Here is a 20,142-nt window from a genome sequence, read left to right as displayed (position 1 = left end):
GAGATCACCTAAGGGAAACCCCCTCCATTTTCTAGCTGTGGAAACTGAAGCCCAGAAAGAATAAGTACCTTGCCGGGGCCACCTGGGCAGCAAACTGGTGAGCCAGGGTCTGAGCCTAAGTGTTCTAACTGCACATCTAGCATTCTTCTCAAGTAGAGTTGCTTCATCAATGACCTTTGCTCACTGAATCATTTTTCATATTGTTCTAAATGGGGGAAAAAGTCTTCAAAAAGGGACTGTTAAGACAAAGAAGTGGTATTGCCAAGTTTTTTTTTCTTCCAGCTGCACTAAGAGATGTCTTCGTGGTTGAAAGTACCATTAGAAAAGAGAATAGCAGAGAAATCCCACTTCAGACAAAAGCGCAATGAGCCCAATGTGGGGAGCAATCATTTAGAATGATTGAAGAAGTATTTTAGAAATGCAAGTACAGCTCTTTCTGTCTCTATAAAACATACTTTCAGTAAGCTGAATGTGGTCTTGACAGACAAACAAAAAGGGAGAGAGGCCCTTTAAGATAGTTTTAGGATAATTGTTTCCCCCAGCAAACATCATTATTTATCCATTTTAGAAATAGGCCAACTGCTCCCAGTTCAGATGTACAAATCTTGGCATACAGCAGAGAAAATGGGCATCTCTTTTCTTTTCTGAAAGAGTCCAGCACATTTTACATATTTGACACATTTCTCAAGTCCTTATCTCCAAGCCCATGTGGTGTTACCCACTGCTAGCCACTTGTTCTCATCATTTCTTCAGAGCTGACTGGGTTGCACAGAAAAGGAAGCCTTTATTGCTACCAGATGCCTGCTTGTACATAACACTGAGAGTGACCTCAAGGGAGTGGGAAATAAGGACTCATCTTCATTTTTCCCCTTTCCTGTACTTTATAGTAGTAACCTTTACATTGTTTCCAATGTCCAACTTCATGCTCAAAGTTGGATGCTTATTTATTTCATCCTATCATTGCTCCGTACTGGATGTTATACAGGACGACACAGTTTTGGCTTCCTTCTTCCTGATTAGTATAGCTAAAGGGAAAAGACAGATTCTCTGGGGCCATCTCAATGTTTAACGTAAATATAAAAATACAGCTGTACTCATCTGGTTTTCTTCCTCGGAGAAAAAACTAGAAAAAATTAGCCAAACTCAACGAAGGTTCAAATAGTTGTAGCTTCTCTCATATGAAATGAGAACCTTTCCCACAGGAATTAGGGTTTGTAGGCCAACATCTAGGGTTTAGCCATTCCCCTAGTCCAATCTGGAAATGGGCAAGATGTTGACAGTGAACTTGGGCAATATAGCTCAACAGGGCTGAACTGTTTCAACTCTTTTGAGTAGAATCTATGCAAATCTAGAGTATAAAGCTCTTTGCAATCTTCTGAATATTTATGAGACTGAAGATTCCCACCCTCAGACACTAGCCATGATCCTGGGTAAGTTACCTAACCTCTCCAATCCTCAGCTGCCTTATCTGTGAAATGGAGTTAATAATATCATCTACCTAGCGAAATGGTAGCTATTATTATTGGACTCAATGACAGAAAAAGTTTAAATACCAATTCCTGAATATAGAATTAATGCTTAACCTGCCTACCATGATCTAGATACCATGAGCAATTCATTTCCCCTCTCTAGGCTCAATTTTCTCTTTTAGAAGGGAATGTTGAGATATTTGTCAAAGTCCTTTCTGGCTCAGAATTCTGTGGTCCTATAAAAGTGAGAAGCTTACTGACATAGGATACATTCTACCTTTAACTGTTTTGTACCTCATATCTTACCTAGGGTACAACTGTAAGGCCCTAAACATGAGCTGTTCACTTCCAGCCAGAGGACACAACATGTCATTGTGTATACCATCACCATACTATGAATAACTCTCCCTCACTGGCTTTGGACTCTTTCCTCTTCAAGTACTCTCTCCTCTCTATAGCCCATCTAGAGGACCTGCTGTCCCCCAAGCACGTCTTCTGCTTGCCTTGGCTTTGCCTGGTTTGTTTTTCCCCATGCCAGATCCCATTAGCCTGAAGTCATCTCTCCTTCCTCTCATTTGCAACTATTCTCATCTGTTTCATATTTTCTTTTCTATTATAGTTATTTGTACACACAGCTTATATGTTGTATCAGATTGTAAGCTCCCTGAGGGCACAGGCAGGATTTCTTGTGGCCCTATAACATCTCTTTGCATCTGTCTGTTTCTCACTTTTCACATGGTCTTCATCATTGCTCATCAGTATTATTGCCACCATCTCCTAATCGATCCCCAAGCTTCAAGACAGCTGGCACATTGACAGTCTTAAAGCCTAGGGTGTGTCATGTCAAGAGCTTCAGTGGCCTCCTGTTATCACTAATATAAGGTAAAAACAGCACCTTCTACCTTTCTTAATTTCACTTAATGCTAAGTGTCTTCTCTAGGTTGATTATCTCCACTATCTCCCATCTATATCTTCTTTGTACTTGATTGTTTGCATGTTATCTCCCCCATTAGACTGTAAGCTCCCTGAAGGCAGAGAGTGTCTTTCACCTTTCTTTTCATCCCCAGCACTTAGCATAGTGCCTTGAACATAGTGCATACTTAGAAAATACTTCTTCTTCTTCTTTTTTTTGTGCCACCTAGCTGCCCCTAAGAAGTATTTTCTAGGGGCAGCTAGATGGCACAGTGGATAAAGCACCGACCCTGGAGTCAGGCGTACCTGAGTTCAAATCCGGCCTCAGACACTTGACACTTACTAGCTGTGTGACCCTGGGCAAGTCACTTAACCCCAATTGCCTCACTAAAAAAAATTTAAAAAAAAAAAAGAAAGAAAATACTTCTTAACTAATTTTGTACATGCTATTTCTCCTAATACAAAGAAAGTTCCTGGAGAGGAACAACTAGTTTGTCTTTGTAGCCTTAGGACATAACAAAGCACCCAACACAGAACAGGTACTTAAGAAATGTTTTGCATTGAATAGAATTCTTTTTGGTTACCCCAGTACAAAATAGAGTCCCAGCACATGGTTGGCACATATTAAATGAATCAATCTGTCCTATTTGGCATATCTCATAAACTCACCCCACCATTTCTGGTTGGGCCCCCACACATCTAGAATCAGGGTCTAGTGTGCTGCTCTGTGCTTAATAGGCACTCAATAAATGTTTGATGATGACAATCATTCTGGGAGAGCCCACCAGGGGACTGGAGAGGAGCTAGCTCCTTTGTCCACTCACAGAGCAGCACAGAATCACATGTGCTTGTAAAAGCACATACTGTGTAGACAGTGAAGATATTCCAAGCTGCTAATTGAGTTATTTCACAGCTATTAAGGGATGGCTATTTAGGACCAACCATCTTTATTTCTCCCACTAGATACCTCTTTGCCACTAAACATGTCTCCTGGCTTTATTTTACTTGAATGTACATTTACACAGAGTTTTAAAAAATCATTTCTTAGCTTTCCCTATCTTTGAAATCCCTTTTGATCTGTACATGCCTAAGGCTATAGGGCAACCATGCCCAAAGTTGAACAGCAACTTAAATCTCTTCCTAAGCACATTTTTGGCCTCTCTTGCCTGGAGGGCAAAATATAGGGCAACACTACGTCACGCCATATACACAGGACATCTATCGTTGGTAGATCTTGCTTTTCTAGAAGTTTTGCTTTATTTTTGCAAGAATCGCCTGGCAACCTCCCGCACCTAGCAGCAAGAGCTATCAGCAGGAAAGAGTCCAGCTTTTGAACTGTCTCTTTTCCTATATTTGTATTCATTAAACTAATCGCTGTCTTCCACGGTGGGGGGAAAGAACTGTTCAATGGAAACCTGCATGGAATAGGTTCTTGGAGCAAAAGAAAAAGAAACGACAGCTTTTGGAATGGCATATGCTGAGGAGAAAGCTGATTCAAGGATCATGGCAGCAATTAAAGGAGTTAGAAGAATAACTGACACTTGAGCTTCTCTAGTCACTGGCCTTCAACCTCTTTTAGGACAGTAGACTCCAGATGTTAATAGCATTTAAAAAATATGCGCCTCTCTTTACAAAGATATATGCTGGTGAATACAAATGAACACCCATCAACCTCCACAGAGTCACTTATTGACAGACTCATAATACAAATGACCCCAGCTTGCATGAATTAAGGAAGGGTCCCTGTGTCTGTCAGAGGAATGTAAGCATCCTGAGGCCAGGTGCTGTTTTGGTTTTATCTTTGTATGCCCAGGACCTTGTACATAGTAGGCACTAAAGGAATGTTTGTGGAATGAATAATACCAAGTCAGTTTTTTGGTGGGCTTCCAACAGACTCGGCTATTGAGATAATGGTGAACTCTGATTTGGGCTAACTTAGAAGCAAACCAACATCAAGGTCAAATGGTACAACAAAATCCATCTAGAGAAGCACTGGGTCCAATGTGAGAGTGGACCTGGCTCTGAGGGAAATAATGAGGATTTCTTAAGTTGCCTATGAAACAGAAATTTTTTTTAAAAAATCATGTCTGACAGAAGAACCACAAGTTACATGGGGAAAAGTGAGGTCTTTTCTAAGACGCTGACTTGTGGGGGAAATGGACAGGGGCATGGCACATGCTTCTTCCCTGTAGTCTTCCCTTGGCCTCCTCTTAAGCCCACCACTTCTCCTAGGACAGCTGCTCCCAAGGCCAGAGTATCCTCTGACCTGCTCACAACTGAACAACTGTCCCCACACCCCAAACAGGTTTTGCTTTGGGTGTAATAATACCTAGTTATAGCTCTAGGCTAGAAGGCACTAAAGCCAAGAGCAACTCTTTTCTGAATTTCATGTTTGCAGAAGATAGTCACAAACCAACAGTGGGTATTTTCAACCAAAGAAGGCCAAAAGGTAATAGCTTCTCCAGCAGTGTTCAGAAAATGAAAAGGCAGGGAATCTGTGTTTCTGAAACTTGATTGAGCCAGGGGACTAGGGGTAGACTAGACCAAAATCTAGTGAGTATTGTTTGGGAAAATAATAAAGAAATAGACTCTCTGGTCAAAATGATAAGGAGATCTAAAGGGGGTAGAGTTCCTCTGAATTAGGGAACTTTTGATATCATCTGATACCACTAACATGATTAATTACCCAATGGGAGAAAGTCCCTCAGTCTTTTAGTAATGGTAAAAGAAAGAACCAATTTCAATTTTCAGGACTTCAAGGATATGTGATTTTATCATTGTGGGTACTCCCTTCCCCAACACCAGTCATAACCCCTTCTCCCTTTTGAAGATCATTTTCATGAGTTACTATAGTTAAAAAAGAATGAGTAGCAGCCCTCTGCTGCCAAGTATTTCTATTTTTAGTTAGGCTGATTCTCAAACAGCAGATATGTGGGCCTATCATCAGGCCCAGACTTAAATCTTTTCTAGCTTTGTAGGAATCAACAGTTTATGCTGGGATATCATAGCTTTCCAGGACCCAGGATCACAGCCATGCTGCAACAAAGCATGAGTATCTCATTATCTTCTGATTAAGCTCAGGGAATTGAGTTGCCAGAAAATTCTTCTCATTTGATATATGTTCGATCCAGTCAGTTGGACATGATGTTTCCCATCCTTTAAAGAGAATGAGTTTTGGATCCAAGGGATTCTTAATTCTGTGTCCTGCTATTATACAATGAGTGTTCAGGGCAGGATACCACTAGCTACCAAAAAATGCATCTGTCTTTTCTCCCATGTACTCCCCCTCCCAACAGCCTCCTCAAACTTTGGCTTATAAAGGCCATGGCTATTGTTCCCCAGGTGTTCAGGGCTGCCTCATTTCCTTAGTCACCTTAGAATGAGGTGGGGAGAGGGTCAGGGGAGTTCTTTACCATGGAGGAAATACTGTGTCTTTCCATTCCTTTCTTTCTTTCACCTTTCATTGGTGTGGTTATTTGCCATTCACAGATCCACAGGTCTAGAGCTGGAAGTAACCCTGGAGGTCATCTAGTTAAATCCCTTCATTTTGTAGAAGAGGTAGGTAACTGAGGTACAGAGAGGGAAAGTGCCTGTCTTCAGATCTATGTCCCTTGTTTCTGATTTATTTGTAGTTTGTCTCTGTTCTTTACTGCCTTCACTTCTACTTTCCCCTCTTCAATCTGAATAATTACACCTGCTTATCACCAGTGGCATTGTCTCTTTAATTAATAGTGTTAGGATCGGGTTATATTTGTCAAGATGGAGTGACATTATTAATGAGCTAATCCAAAGGGAAAGTGAGGAAAATCTATTGTCTTAGAAGTGACTGCCAATTTTCGTATATTACCTCTTCACAGGCAGACCTTCTGACTACCTTAGGTATATACCACATCAGACAGATACTATGTCTAACAGAGGACAGTGGCATCTGACTTCTTTTTGCCTACTGCTCTGAGTTATTTTCAAAGTGTGAGAGGTTCTCATAGTGTGTGGATTTCTAGAAAAGTTGTGCCATTAAAGGAAAGAGGCAACATGGTGGAATAGACAGAGGCTTGTTAGGCCAGCCCTCAGGTCAGGAAGACTTGTATTCAGCTCCTAGGATACATAATTCACAAAACTTCATTCTCTACAAACTTTCTAAGCCTGTATGTAAGTCATGGACACAGGAAGTCATTTGCACCAATGAAATCATAGCTTAGAAGCCTACACTTACTCCCTTATGTGTAATAATTGTAAAAAAAAAAAAAAAGATTTATCACAGACATAAACACATGCAAACATGTGTATGTATGTGTACACACACACATATAGGTACCAAATGAATGAACAGAATGCATGTGAAACCATTATGATCCATATGTCTAACTTAGACTTGGTTTATCAGCATGGCCCAAACATGGAAAAATCATTAACACCATTCAAAACTAAAGGAAATGTCAACACATTGAAAGACTGTTAGTAATGCAAATATTGAGTTTCCTGAGTTTTTACTATTTTCCGTTACAATAAAAACAAACCAAACTCTAGAGTTCCTTAATTCTATCCCTTTAAAGAGATCAGATCACTGAGTTTGTCTAATTGAGGATGACTTAACAAGTGTCTCAACTGAAGCCAAATCCTTGCCCCATAACTTACTACCAAGGTGATTTTAGGGAAATGATCTAAGCTCTCTAGGTCTTCTGATCAATGAGAGGGCTAGGTTGAACTAGGTCAAAGTTTCCTAACCTAGGTTCTGGGAACTTTTCAAAAATATTTTGATAATTATGTAGCAAGAGAATTGGTTTCCTTTGTAATCCTTTTCATTTTATTGCAGGCATTTAAAAGCATGATTCTGAGAAGCGGTCCATATACTTCCCTGGTAGGACTGCCCATGGAGCCCATGACATCAAAACATCAAGATCTCCCTGACTGGCTGATCTTGGTTATTCTTCCCAGCACAGAATCTAGCTTCCTAGGAATAGTACTATTTTGTGTTACTGGTATTTTTATTATCTTTCAATATTATAAGCTACTTTGTTTTTATCAGTCACAATGCAATTCTACCCCAAGCTCTGGTTATCCAAGTTTTGAGGCACAAGTGAATGATACAAATCTTTAGCTTCTGAGTTGACAGTCTAAGGAAAGCTTAACAATAAATATACCTTGACTTTTTAAGGAAAGTGAAATTTTGTCATCTCAAGTACTTACAGAGGAAGGTCAAAAACATTAAAAATGTCATGGACAAGTCTATCAGAGCCAGCTATTTTGAATTTGAAGGCAAAAAAATCAAACAAAACCCATAACCATAAACCAAAGTCCAAGAAGGTGTGTTTTAAAAAAAAATAGCCCATTTTTCTGTTTGGCTTGGACAGGAAATTGTCATAGTAATTAATCCTAATCAGTCTAACCCGGCTTTGAACCCCAGAACTTTACCTAATATAATTTTCTTATATAGGTTACAGATATCAAGGTAGCATTGGCAGTTCATCTAAATTTTAAACTCAGGACTTTGATTTTTCTGCCATCATTTTAAAATATTCATGATAAATGACTCTGGTTATTGCAGTCAGATCTTCCCGTGTGTGTGTGTGTGTGTGTGTGTGTGTGTGTGTGAAATGGCCATTATCTTCCCCTTTGGAGCCACATACATTCAGCCAGAAGATGAAAATCAAGACCAAATGTCAAAGAGTGGGTCTTCCCTTCCCAGATGATGTCATCTCAGCCTACCCCACTGATAATGCTGGAGCCAAAGGCAGAGTCATATAAACCCTCTACAGGTGTTGGGAAATAACACCACACTTTCCAAAACTCTCCACGTTGTGTACGTCTCACTCCCTTACTTCGTGGCTTATTCCTTGTTCTCTCCCATCTGGATGCTTTCATTTTAATTGTTAGAAAAGTTCTCTCTCCAGAGAATTCATCCCCATATCACATGTGCTGTTTGCTGTTTCAGGTGCTATGCACCTGTTTCATCTCTCTTCCTCTCACTCCTGTAAACAGCCTAATTCTCTCTTGTCAAATGATTAATTCAAGTTGTAGGAAATCTTTTTTCTCCACTAATGAAATGTTAGTTAAACAATAATGTCTGAATAGGTGGATTCCCTAAAATTCAGTGTGGTCCTATTTCCTTTCATACAATTTAGAATCAAAGATGCTAAGAAAAAGTCCACAAACGCATACTTCATCTTCTTTTATAAAGCCAAAATTCACCCTAAAGGTAACTTTTAGGGTCTTACAGAGTAGTTTGGACCAAAAATTCACAGTCTTCTCTCCTGGATAAGTGATGTGATAGAATTAAGTTATCCAATGGACAACAACTCTAAATTGCCCCAGAGTTCTAATTGCTATACCTTTTTAGCAGCTCTCACAAGGGTGTGAAGGACTCTGGGTAGCTCCCATGGTCACCTCACAAAGAATTCCAGAATGCCTGGAGAAAGGGGACAGTGTACCTCAAGTTGGGAATAACGGCACAGAACCCATATTATCAGTGTCAACTCAAGATTAGACAAACTAAATTTCAAACCATCTTAAATCTAATAGTAAAATGCTGAGTTGAAATACTCTTGTGGCTTGGGATCACAAAATGATAAAAGTGGTCATGCACTTGATTTGAATTGTACTGGGAAAAAACAGTGGACTTTGAGCCCTAAGACTACGGAGCCAATCTTGCTCCAACATTTCCAAGCTTTGTGACCTTGTACAAGACAGTCCACTCATTTCAAAGATGAGAAAAATGTCCTTCCTTTCTCTACACTCCCCACATACCCTAAGTATGAGAGATAAAATTCAAACAGTGTTCATGAAAGGGCTTTCCACATTCAGTACCAATCTCTCATATGAGGTTCAGTCCCACATTACCAGCTGCCTACTGGATATTCCAAACTACATGTATTAGACATTAAAAACTCAACATATCCAAAAGAGAACTCTTCCCTCTACATATAAATCAGTTGCTTAATCTTGCTGTCTTGGGGGCAGCTAGGTGGCACCGTGGATAAAGCACCAGCCTTGGATTCAGGAGGTCCTGAGTTCAAACCCAGCCTCAGGCACTTGACACTTACTAGCTGTGTGACCCTGGGCAAGTCACTTAACCCTCATTGCCCCACCAAAAAAAATCATGCTGTCTTTACTTTCACAGAATCTCTCCTATCTGATACCCTTTTGCTACTCATGTAGCTACAACGTTACTTCAACAGCTCCGTTGACTGAGGTTGAGTTTTCCTCACTGCTGCCCATTTAAGACTAGAGCTCTAGACAAGAAACTCTGATTTGGGAGGCTAAGAAGGTGTATGAGAATGGGTTTAGACTTCTGGACCAAACCTTTAAATAAAGGAATGGCATATTCTTGGAAAGTGATGGGGTACACCTAACAAAGGCTAGTAAGAATGTACTCACAGGGGATGGCTAGGTGGCGCAGTGGATTAAGCACCGGCCCTGGATTCAGGAGTACCTGAGTTCAAATCCGGCCTCAGACACTTGACACTTACTAGCTGTGTTACCCTGGGCAAGTCACTTAACCCCCATTGCCCCGCAGAAAAAAAAAAAAAAGAATGTACTCACCAAGGATCTTGCAAATCAAAAGGGCTTTAAACTAAAAAGAGTTGGGGTGGGGGAGAGAAGACTGCCTACTTACATATGCACACACTACTCAATTATATACCATAAAGAGTAGTAGAAGGCATAGTTGAGTTGGGACCATGGTGATCACTTGGGCCATGGAAGGAAAAGATGTATATAAAACCATGTCAAGGACCTATCAAGATAGTGTCAAGAGTCCTGGAGTTCAGAATGAACTGGCAAGGAAAGCCAAGGACGACAGAAAACAGTTGTTGGATTTATTTCTTTGAGCTCTATTAGGAGAAAAAGGAGGATCGAAGAAGGAATAGGGGCCACAGCTTGGGTTGGATGGGATGACAACAGAGAGAAGGCAGAGCTGGCTGCTCAATTCCTCTTCTGCTCTCTCTGCCAAGGAGGATGAATGAACAATACATTGAAAGCTAGTAGGCTGTGATGTCTCCCATTCACCTGGCCCAGAGGAGCAACATCGACTGGTAGCACAAGAAGTGTCAGACACAGGGAGATTTGAAAGACTATGGAAAGTGGAAGAGGTGCCATGTGATCCTAGAAGGGGAAAGGTCAGAGTTAGCAGATCATCAGTAGGGAGAGGTTAGGGAACACCAAGAAGAATCTGTAGTTGGATGCCATGTTAAGTGTGAGAATGGGGGATGATGTGATCATGAGGATTCCCTTTATGCCTGTGTTGGATGAGGTAGTGGGTGAGGTCTATGTCTTCCACCCCAGACCATGTCTAGCACTCTATCCTGGCGGTGCTGCTTAACTCCAGAGGGTCCCAGAACACCTAAAGCTATATCTAAATGAGGTCAAAAGAAGCCATCAAATACTATGGGAAACTACAAAGCAATGGCTTGAGGCAGCTTACTGGACGTTGTAACCAAAAGGGCTGTCCTCTAACCTTCATGCAGAAACAGACTAAGATGACTTTTACATTTTACCAGCTCAGCCCATATGCCATTGCTGATAAGAAACTACTTAGTTTGGGAGGTCTGTTGCCCTGGTTGTCACAAAATTTTACAAGGGCTATTCTCTGCGAGGCATACTCTAGCCATACCTCCCAGAATGTCCTCATTGTCTGAAAATGTTGAGGTACCAACAAAACTGGTGTTTTTATAGCTTGCAGAGCTATAAATCATTTTTAAAATCATGATGATATTACTCAAAGCAGATGTGAAAACAGATGTTTGCCATGGTTGTATAAACTGCTTACTTGTCATACTTAATAAATGTTGATACTCCTACTTCTGCTATATTCCCTTTTAATAACTAAAAATGTATTTGAGGAAAATATATTTTGTCTTAATAAACAGAATGTAACTTGTAGAACTTGACATGGAAAATGCTATTTTCAGGAAAGTGTTTCACTGTATCCATAGTAAGGCTCAACATGCTACCCTGTATATTAATGTCCTCACCAGGATGTAAAGATGGGACCAACCTATTTGATTGAAATGGATAAAACTGTGCTGTTCCACAGCAAGAGATTTTGAAATGCCAGTACATACCACTGGGTAGCTTATTAAAATCAGCCGTCATACGTCAGTCCTAGCGCTCTAGCTGATTGTTCATAAGACTCAACAATGAGTACCTTAGAACACAGGCCAAATCATAGATTCAGCCCTCCTGGCTCATGGGCAATTTGCAGTGATGAATTCTGTGTCCCCTTTACATCCTGAGACCACCCCCAGAAAAACTGCTTTTACAATCAGACTTTCCCTCAAGTAGCCACGGCTAAGTACAAATAAAAGGTCTCAGAAAACAAAATTTCTCAAGGCCATAGATGCAAAGTTACAGCCTAAACTCAAATCTGATTGCCTCTTTGAGTAGAGGTCATTCCCTTACAATGAATTGAATTCAGGGGTTTAATATACTCCACCTAGATTGAGAAACAGCCAACTTCTTGGAAATAAATCATTTGCATCTTGGAGCCCCAGAGGGTATAGCCTTTCAGTGTCTGGCTGAAAAAAGACTTAACATGTGGCAAGGAAATCAACCATGGATCAATGAAATGAAAACCAAATCCAAACTCAAATGCTCATCCATATAATTAGTTGAATCCAATTTCTGTTAACCCTTGAGCTCAAGGAGGAGGATTGTCTAAACCTCAGGTGGACCAACTACCATAAAGAGAGTGAAGAGCTGCCTGTGGTGATGTGCAAACAGGCCATCGAACTATCTTGGAAGACTGTAATAAAGCACTTACTAGTTGACATTCTTGAGCCTGGAATTAGGGCCTTACCCTCAGTGACAGCTTTATGAGGTAAACCCTCCAGCCACAGCCATCGACATATTGATAGATTTCCCTTTGTTCCATCACTTTCAGGATTAGAGGCAGATCTGGATTCAGCTCCCATGGCAGCAATGGGGTGATTGGTAAGCCTGTTCTCTATGCACAAATCTCCCAAGGGTGTGGAGAAGGGAGGAATGGGGAGGGGGCACAGGGCATTGAATGGGGTACTGAAGGCAAAAGTGCTCATAAAAGCATGAGCAAGGCCAAGATTATTTGCCTAAGTCTTCCATGGAAAGACCCAATGGATTTATTTGATACGGGACCTTTAAACACAGAACCACAAAGGAAAAACCAGACTTTGGATTCATAAACTTACCTATTTTACTTACCAATCTTGGTGTCATTTATAAGTGTAAACAAGACCTGTATCATACAGCATCTATTCAATAAAAGGTGGCCCAAATAACCCTGTGTATTCCTACTGAAAACGAAAGGTGAGCATAAAGAAGAGAGGGACTTCAGGCTTCCTCTCTATACTTCATAAACTAAAATAAACAAGTTATTTTAATAGACACATTGTGGACAAGCTCAAGATGTGCCCGAAGCTGAAAGCGTTCTTTAAGAGTAGTGACCGAGAGGTGGCTAGGTGGCGCAGTGGCTAAAGCACCGGCCCTGGATTCAGGAGTTCCTGAGTTCAAATCTGGCCTCAGACACTTGACACTTACTAGCTGTGTGACCTTGGGCAAGTCACTTAAGCCCCATTGCCCTACCAAAAACAAACAAAAAAACCAAAAAAATAAAAAGAGTAGTGACCGAAATGAAAATGTAATGCTGAGCAGAGTTATCAGCTGAGTGTACAGGCTTGTAATGTAAATGCCATAAACAAAGAAAAGATCTTACCTTTCTCCTTCTGGTGCTTTTTTGGATTCGATCCATTATCTTGATCAGTGAACTCTCCCTCTCTATTGGCAGACATCATAGCTACAGAGAAGAAAGAGCAAGAAGTGATATTTACAAAAGGAAACTGAAATACAAGAGAAACTCAGAAATGATTGGAAAATCCTTCTTATTTGCGTGGTGTTTATTTCTCCATTTACTTATAAGCTAATTCTACTCAACAGTTAATAAGTATTTACTGTGTGTGAAAGAGTAAACATGGTATAGAATCAGAGGCATCAGAAAGCCTCACTTCTGACCCTGCCCCCCTTGAATGAGTGACCTTGGGCAAGACACTCAACCTCTCAGTAGACCCAGAAAATTCTCTATTTTACATTGCAGAGATGGAGGGAAGGAGACAATTTGCATAGGCAGGGGAAGCCATTCCCTGGGTGCTTGCTACATAAAGTAAATTACAAATCCCTTTTTAAAAAAACAGCATTCAAAGCACTTAACCAGATGGGTGGGCTAGAAAGACACAGGAAATGCTCTGCATTCTAGGACACACATACATAGAACTGCAGAAATGAACTATAGATGTATATAAATCACATATGTATACCTATAGTACATTTCTATCATAAATGGTAGATATGTTTTCATTTATTTTTATCTTGAACTTAAACATTAAATAAGATTGGCATAGTCCATGAAACTGCAGATCTTGTGCTTCTTTATAAATATAATAGCTTTCCAAGTTTTCCTACCTGTCTATGACTTGTTCTGGCAGTCCTTCTGTTATCTTTGGTGCATTTTAAAAAGAAGATGCCTCAATGAACATCTTTCCTTTCTTTTTCTATTTTTTCTATTTCTATTTTATCTCCCCACTCCCTTCCCCTGCTCCTATGGGAAACAAAGAAAAATAAAGCCCTTGTAACAAATACACAGTGTCAAACAAAACAAATTCCCCCACTGGCCATGTCCAAAAACTAATATCTTATTTTATCAATATATATTTCTAGAAATCTTTTTGAAAAGTGAACCACTTGAAACCGTGGCTATATGAAATGCTAACCTACACTCCAACTGACTTTATAAATAACTCTTAGTGGACATGACAGATAGCCAAATTTATGGGTGACAAGTCAAAGAATTGTATTGTTGAATTAACACAACTTTCAGGGGGAAAAAAGGAAAAAACTCTGATTTTAGGGTGTCGACTTTCTTTGTTCTACATTTAGTTGAAACATCCCTCCTCTGCAATTAGAGATTTCCCAGATAATTGAATCTAGAACTTGAATTTAAAGTATTAGTATAAGCTATCCTTTTTGTCATTGCCCTCACAATTGTTTGAACAAGTGGAAAATATCTAAAACAAATCCCCATCATCAGTTTTCCTCCATGACTATAGTTCATGTATGTTTATGGAATAAGCTATATTAGATACTGGGTTTGATTCTACTGATTAAGAGAGAGAAAGAAAATGGCTCATTGGCTGTCTGTGCAGTCAGTAAAATTATTCTTCGGCCCTAGTTCTCTTAACAGGTATTCAACAAATAATTCTATTCTTGATTTCAGATACAGAAACTACCAGAACCTTGGGTTATATTTCTAATAGCAAGGATCCAGCTCTTTATCAGATACCCCCCACCTTATGTGGAGACTGGTGTGGTCACAGCCACAGAGCACAGACTAACTAACATACTAACAGCCTATGCAAGGGTCAAACTCACCACCTTAACCTCATTGGTGCCAAGCCCCAAAGGGCCTTAAACACCTAAACCTGCCTTTTGGAGTTTCTCCAGAAGAGGACTGCCTGTTCCAATAGGAACACAAATCCTGTTACCAATTAGAAACTAAATGTGCCTTCCCTGAAGATCTTGGGTCCTGGGCTGACAGAGCTAGCTCTCCCTTGCCTAAAGTGGGATTAGCAAGGCACAGTCCCTTCTGAAGCTAAGGCACAAGCCTTCCTAGCTCTATTGTTCTCTAAGTCTCCTATACTGCATATTTTGCTACTCTGCAGCTAAGGGCACTTCCAGATGGTAAGCAATTTACTTCCTACACCTGGGTAGGCTCAGGCAGCCTGAGACCAGGAAAAAGGAAAAAAAAAGGGAAGCAAAAGCCCATACAGAAGCAGTTTAGTGGTGCTCCTTGGACTGTATGCAGGGAGAATACTGATGGCAATAATAAATCCAGACAGGATGCATTTAGTAACTGTGAGAGAAACCTCACCTTCTCATCATCAACTCCTCTTTCTGTTATGCGACAGAGCATTAAATGTAACAGTTATATGCTTTTCCCACTCTAGGAGATGAAAGACTATGCTTGCCCGCACCCCACTATCAGTCCATTTTCATTTTTTGTTTTGTGGGACAATGAGGGTTAAGTGACTTGCCCAGGGTCACACAGCTAGTAAGTGTCAAGTGTCTGAGGCCTGATTTCAACTCAGGTACTCCTGAATCCAGGGCCGGTGCTCTATCCACTGCACCACCTAGCTGCCCCTATCAGCCCATTTTCAACAAGAATATTCTAAAATGCCTTGAACTAGGCGTTGGGGTGGGAGGGAGGGCAGAAAGGAAGAGATACTCACCAAATCTCTCTGGGGTGTGGTCCATCTGAGAAGGAGAGCTGGACATGCTGCTGCTGTGATGGGAAGACTCAAGGCTCACAGGGCAAAGGCCCTCATCCAAAGAAGGAGCAGGTGAAGGGCTCTCCTGAATCCTCTCCTTTAAACACAAACAGAAATCATTTCTGCGTAAGAAGAGGAAACGTTCAAGCTTTGCTTCGGGAGGACCAAGTCAAGTTAAGACCCTTTGAAAAATCTGCTCATTTATTGGCATGACATTTACAAGGTCCATATATACAGGCAGAAAATGCTTGGCCTTAGTGGGTCTAAGTTATGTGAAGTAGATTACCATTCTTGTGCATTCATTATTTTTAATGTGCCAAGCAGGTTTTGTATCTGCCACAAATTGGAAGGAACAAATTGTTCCTGAAGTAGAAAATTTCAAAACACAGATAAACAGAATGAATAATAGTCTTGTGGTTTTCCAGAAATTTGAGAGGGTCCCTTAAATCTTATGAACTCTAACAAATTAACAGGTTAAAACGTTAAAAATGGATTTGTGCATGAGGTGATGTGCCCAAATAGGTCCAGAACCTACAAACAGTGATTTCTGGTCTGTGTTGGTAACTTCTACATTAAAAAAACAACCAAGTGATAGTCTAGAAGGGCTGTACTTAGCCCACCTATCCAATCTCAGGGCCTGATTTTTTTTTACTTAAGACATTTTACAAACTATGCCTGGGCATCACAAGGGGGTGGTGAGTTAATAGATATAATGTACATGCTAGAAGACAATAGAACAAAACTGAAGGTGAAGCATGTCCAAAAGGAGACCAAATGAGTCCTATTTGCAAATGACAACAACTAACATAGTGCCTTCTGTTTGCCAGGCATTGTGCTAAGGACTTTCTAAGTGTTCTCTCATTTGATCCTCACAGGCCTGCGAAGTGTCATTATGATCCCCATTTTACAGATGAGGAAACTGTGGCAAACAGATTAAATGACTTGCCTGGAGCTGCATAGGCAACACTAAATGATTGAGGCTCAATCTGAACTTATGTCTTCCTGATTCCGGGGCTGGCACTCTACCCACTGAGACACCTAGGTAACCATAAGTGTGCTTGGGAAACTCCAGAGAATCAGTGAAGAATCTAATTGAGACAACTGGTAGGTACAGCCAAGTTATCTACCGAAGTTATAAAAAATAACATCAGCAACATATACTTTTTTTGGGGGGGGAGGGCAATTGGGGTTAAGTGACTTGCCCAGGGTCACACAGCTAATAAGTGTCAAGTGTCTGAGGCTGGATTTGAACTCAGGTCCTCCTGAATCCAGGGCTGGTACTCTATCCACTGAGCCACCTAGCTGCCCCTACTTTTTTTTTTAAATGGAAGAAATGATAAGAAAAATTTCATTCAAAATAAATACAAAATATGTCAGATACCTGGGAGTTAACATACCAAGACACACACGCACATGATTCATATAAATCTGACTAAAAAACACTCTTGACAGAAATAAAGTAAGACAAATAATTGGAGAGATTGCTTGGCCTTTTTCACATTTATTTTTCAAAGGCTGCACAAACAATTTGGAAATCTCCTGGGAAGAGTGTCTTTGTCTAACACAGATGTATAATATCGAAAAGTTTCTATTTTAAGCATATAACCACCATTTTACAGTATGAAACGATGTGCATATTTCTTACATATCTATTAAGCCTCAATTAGTGTGTTATCTAATCATCTGGTATTTAATTAACACTTAGTAACTTTAATGAAATGAAAGCAGTCATTGAATAGAAAAGCTATAGCTCTGTATATGAATGAAATACCAGCTGATCATCTTTAAAGTTTATAGTATTTTAAGAGGGATTCAGCTAATTTTGCCAACCCCCCCCCCACAGAGTTTTGTGATCTCTGCCCTTTACTTTGAAATTTCAGCTAATATGCAGCACCACATCTAATTGTGAGGAAGTAAAGGTCAAAAGAAGGAAAAAAAGAACAGGCTAGGATCCTGTGATAAGTTACAATGGCAGCAGGATGACTTTTCCAAGACTAGCCAGGCCTCTGTGCTGCAAATGAAACCATTAAAAAGCTCATAGCTTCCTTTAAAAAAAGGTTATTTCTTCAGTTGTGAAACAGCTCCCAAATCCCAGTTCTGCCGTTTGTTTTCTCAGTGGTCATGCATATTGAAGGGGGGCAGGGGGGATATAGACAGATGTATTCTGTAAGGCCTTCTTTGGTTCTGTGCCAAAAGCCAAGCATAAAGTATCAAACATTCGTCATTCAATTGTGAATTCAAAAATTAGAAATTTGCTGGGAAAATGTGGGATTTACCAAACTGCATTTCTGCATCATGTCACTTTAAACGGATGGACTGGGACAAAGCTTGCCAGCAGTTCTGTGTTTAAAAAAACCACCCAAAGTGAAGCAACTACATTACACATTCAACAATATATGCCACCCTTTGATGAAAAATATTGGAATGATTCAGAAGTTGATGATGTGGAAAAGGAAAGAGCTCCAGCTGACAAGATGAGCTTTTGCTCACTCTCCCTGATGTTCAATCAAATCTCCATTCTAAATCAAGTTTTAGCGAAGACAGAGTCCAGGAGTTGAAAATGGTGCTAATTAAAATGGGTCACAATGCCAGAATATTCTATCTCAGAGAACTTTATACATCTTGAAATGACTGAATAATCTTTATTCTGAAATATGCCCTCTGCCATTTCAGCAGTTCTCATGTGACCCGATGAACTAACTTTGGCCAAACAAATCACAGTGTGGTGATTAAGAGTGACAGTCAGATTTTCCATGGAGCATTTCTTTCTGCATGATGGTTTTGCATCCAGCAATTTCCTAATTTCATAGGGCTACAGTTTCCCTTAGACAGTGCTAAAGCCTATTCTCAACATGCAAACTGCTTTCACCAAGGGCAGAGTCTCATCACCGATTAAGAAATCGTCTCTTTTCAAGCATCCTTGTGGCCATGTGAGGCTGAGCTTCTCCTAACATAATGAAGAGCCCCATGCCCAGCTTCTTCTTTGCAAGTAAACAGATCCATTTTTCAGCCCTGTAATCAGTATGCATCTAGTTAGCTACTTAACAGCAATGTGCCTCGCTTCATTAGGTAGCTACTGTGGTGGCTCAGCCTAGTTAAAATTTCACAGCAAGTTAATCTGTTTTATTACAAATGAGAACACAAGTGATAATATCCTCACCATTTGCCAAACACAGGGTTAACAGTATTTGTAACAAATCAATGAGGCCATTGAAATGGGAAAAATGCAAATGAACCCCCCCAATTTTTTACACATTGATGACTTCATTTGATTTGTCATTTATAAATTTTACAATCCTGTCCCTGGTAATATCCTTGAGGTTGGTGGGGGGGTTTTAACATCTCTGCATTAAAGAGCTCACTGTTCCATCCAAAGCAATTCAGCCCAGTTTTCCACAGATGCACTTAGAGCAGAAGGGCAGGGCTACTCTGAAACATGTTTTCCCTGTTATACATCTCCATTACCTTTCCTGTGATCCTTAAAAGTCGTATCTGAGCCCACAGTTTGGCATTGGTTTAAAAGTTCATTTATAAAACAGATTTTTAAAGTTGGGAATCTTACAGGTTTGTCTCCTCCATCTTGTCTTGTGTCTTTCCAGTGATGGACCATAAATGTTCAGAAAAATGTTGAGGATATTAAATCTCTTTGAAGAACTATCTAGCATTGGATCACATATCTAACTACAAAGCTCCATTTTGTTAAATGTTAGTCCTTGTATAGGCTGATGGCACTGAAGTCACCAACTCTGCCCGTGTTGAGGAAGGTCTCTGAATTCACCCCTATACATTCTTTTGTAAACGGCATACACATAACAAAGCACTAAAATCACAGTATTAGGTACATGACAGAATTGTGTGTGTGTGTTTGTACACACATATACAGTCATTTTAATAACAGCTTAAATGCTGATTTGTTGACTGATTTTGATGATATTGATCCTTATCAAACATTTAGTGTGCTGGATGATATATGGCTTATCTTTTTTCCCCTTTTATTTAATTTGAATTCAACTGCTACTGCAATTCCTCTTCCAAATGTTAATCTATTAATGAGTTCCTAAAGGATTTAATGGCATTTCACTGCCGGTGAGTTCGTTTTGGAAGTTTGTCTGAATGCTAGATATTTTATTCATACATTTATCTTGATATTTCATATTTAATTGATGGGCTCCTTCAGTGCTGTCACCAGGGCTCTGCAGAAGCAAAGCAGCTTGGAATTCAACAGACCTTGAGAATAAAACTACTGACAGGCGTAAAGTATCTTTGCTGGTCTCTATTTGTTCCCAGGCAGAAATTGAGGGCTAAAATTGGTGGCACTGCAAACAGTTTAAAGCAGTACTATAACTGTGTGAAAACAGGTTCTAAATCACTAATAGTAGTAAAAATGCACATTATAACTCTAAGGCTTTGCCTCAGATAATGCAAATTGCCAAAGATGGAAAAAACAGAAGGGCACAGTTAGTGTTAGAGAA

The 20,142-nt window shown here is 40.1% G+C and overlaps 1 protein-coding gene across 4 annotated transcripts in view; it reads right to left on the bottom strand.

The window, feature by feature from the left end:
* Positions 1-20,142, bottom strand: part of DACH2 (dachshund family transcription factor 2) — a 403,641-nt gene that overhangs the window by 59,008 nt on the left and 324,491 nt on the right. For all 4 annotated transcript variants that reach the window (XM_043974941.1, XM_043974942.1, XM_043974943.1 and 1 more), the window contains 2 exons: positions 15,632-15,767; positions 13,066-13,146 (listed from right to left, as the gene is read on the bottom strand). In XM_043974941.1, the coding sequence (XP_043830876.1) occupies positions 13,066-13,146; positions 15,632-15,767 (217 nt within the window). The remainder of the gene's footprint in view (positions 1-13,065; positions 13,147-15,631; positions 15,768-20,142) is intronic.

Source organism: Dromiciops gliroides, chromosome X (assembly GCF_019393635.1).
Source record: "Dromiciops gliroides isolate mDroGli1 chromosome X, mDroGli1.pri, whole genome shotgun sequence".
NCBI lineage: Eukaryota > Metazoa > Chordata > Mammalia > Microbiotheria > Microbiotheriidae > Dromiciops > Dromiciops gliroides.
Note: the sequence above shows the minus strand (reverse complement) of the source record. Positions and strands in the feature narration are given on the sequence as shown.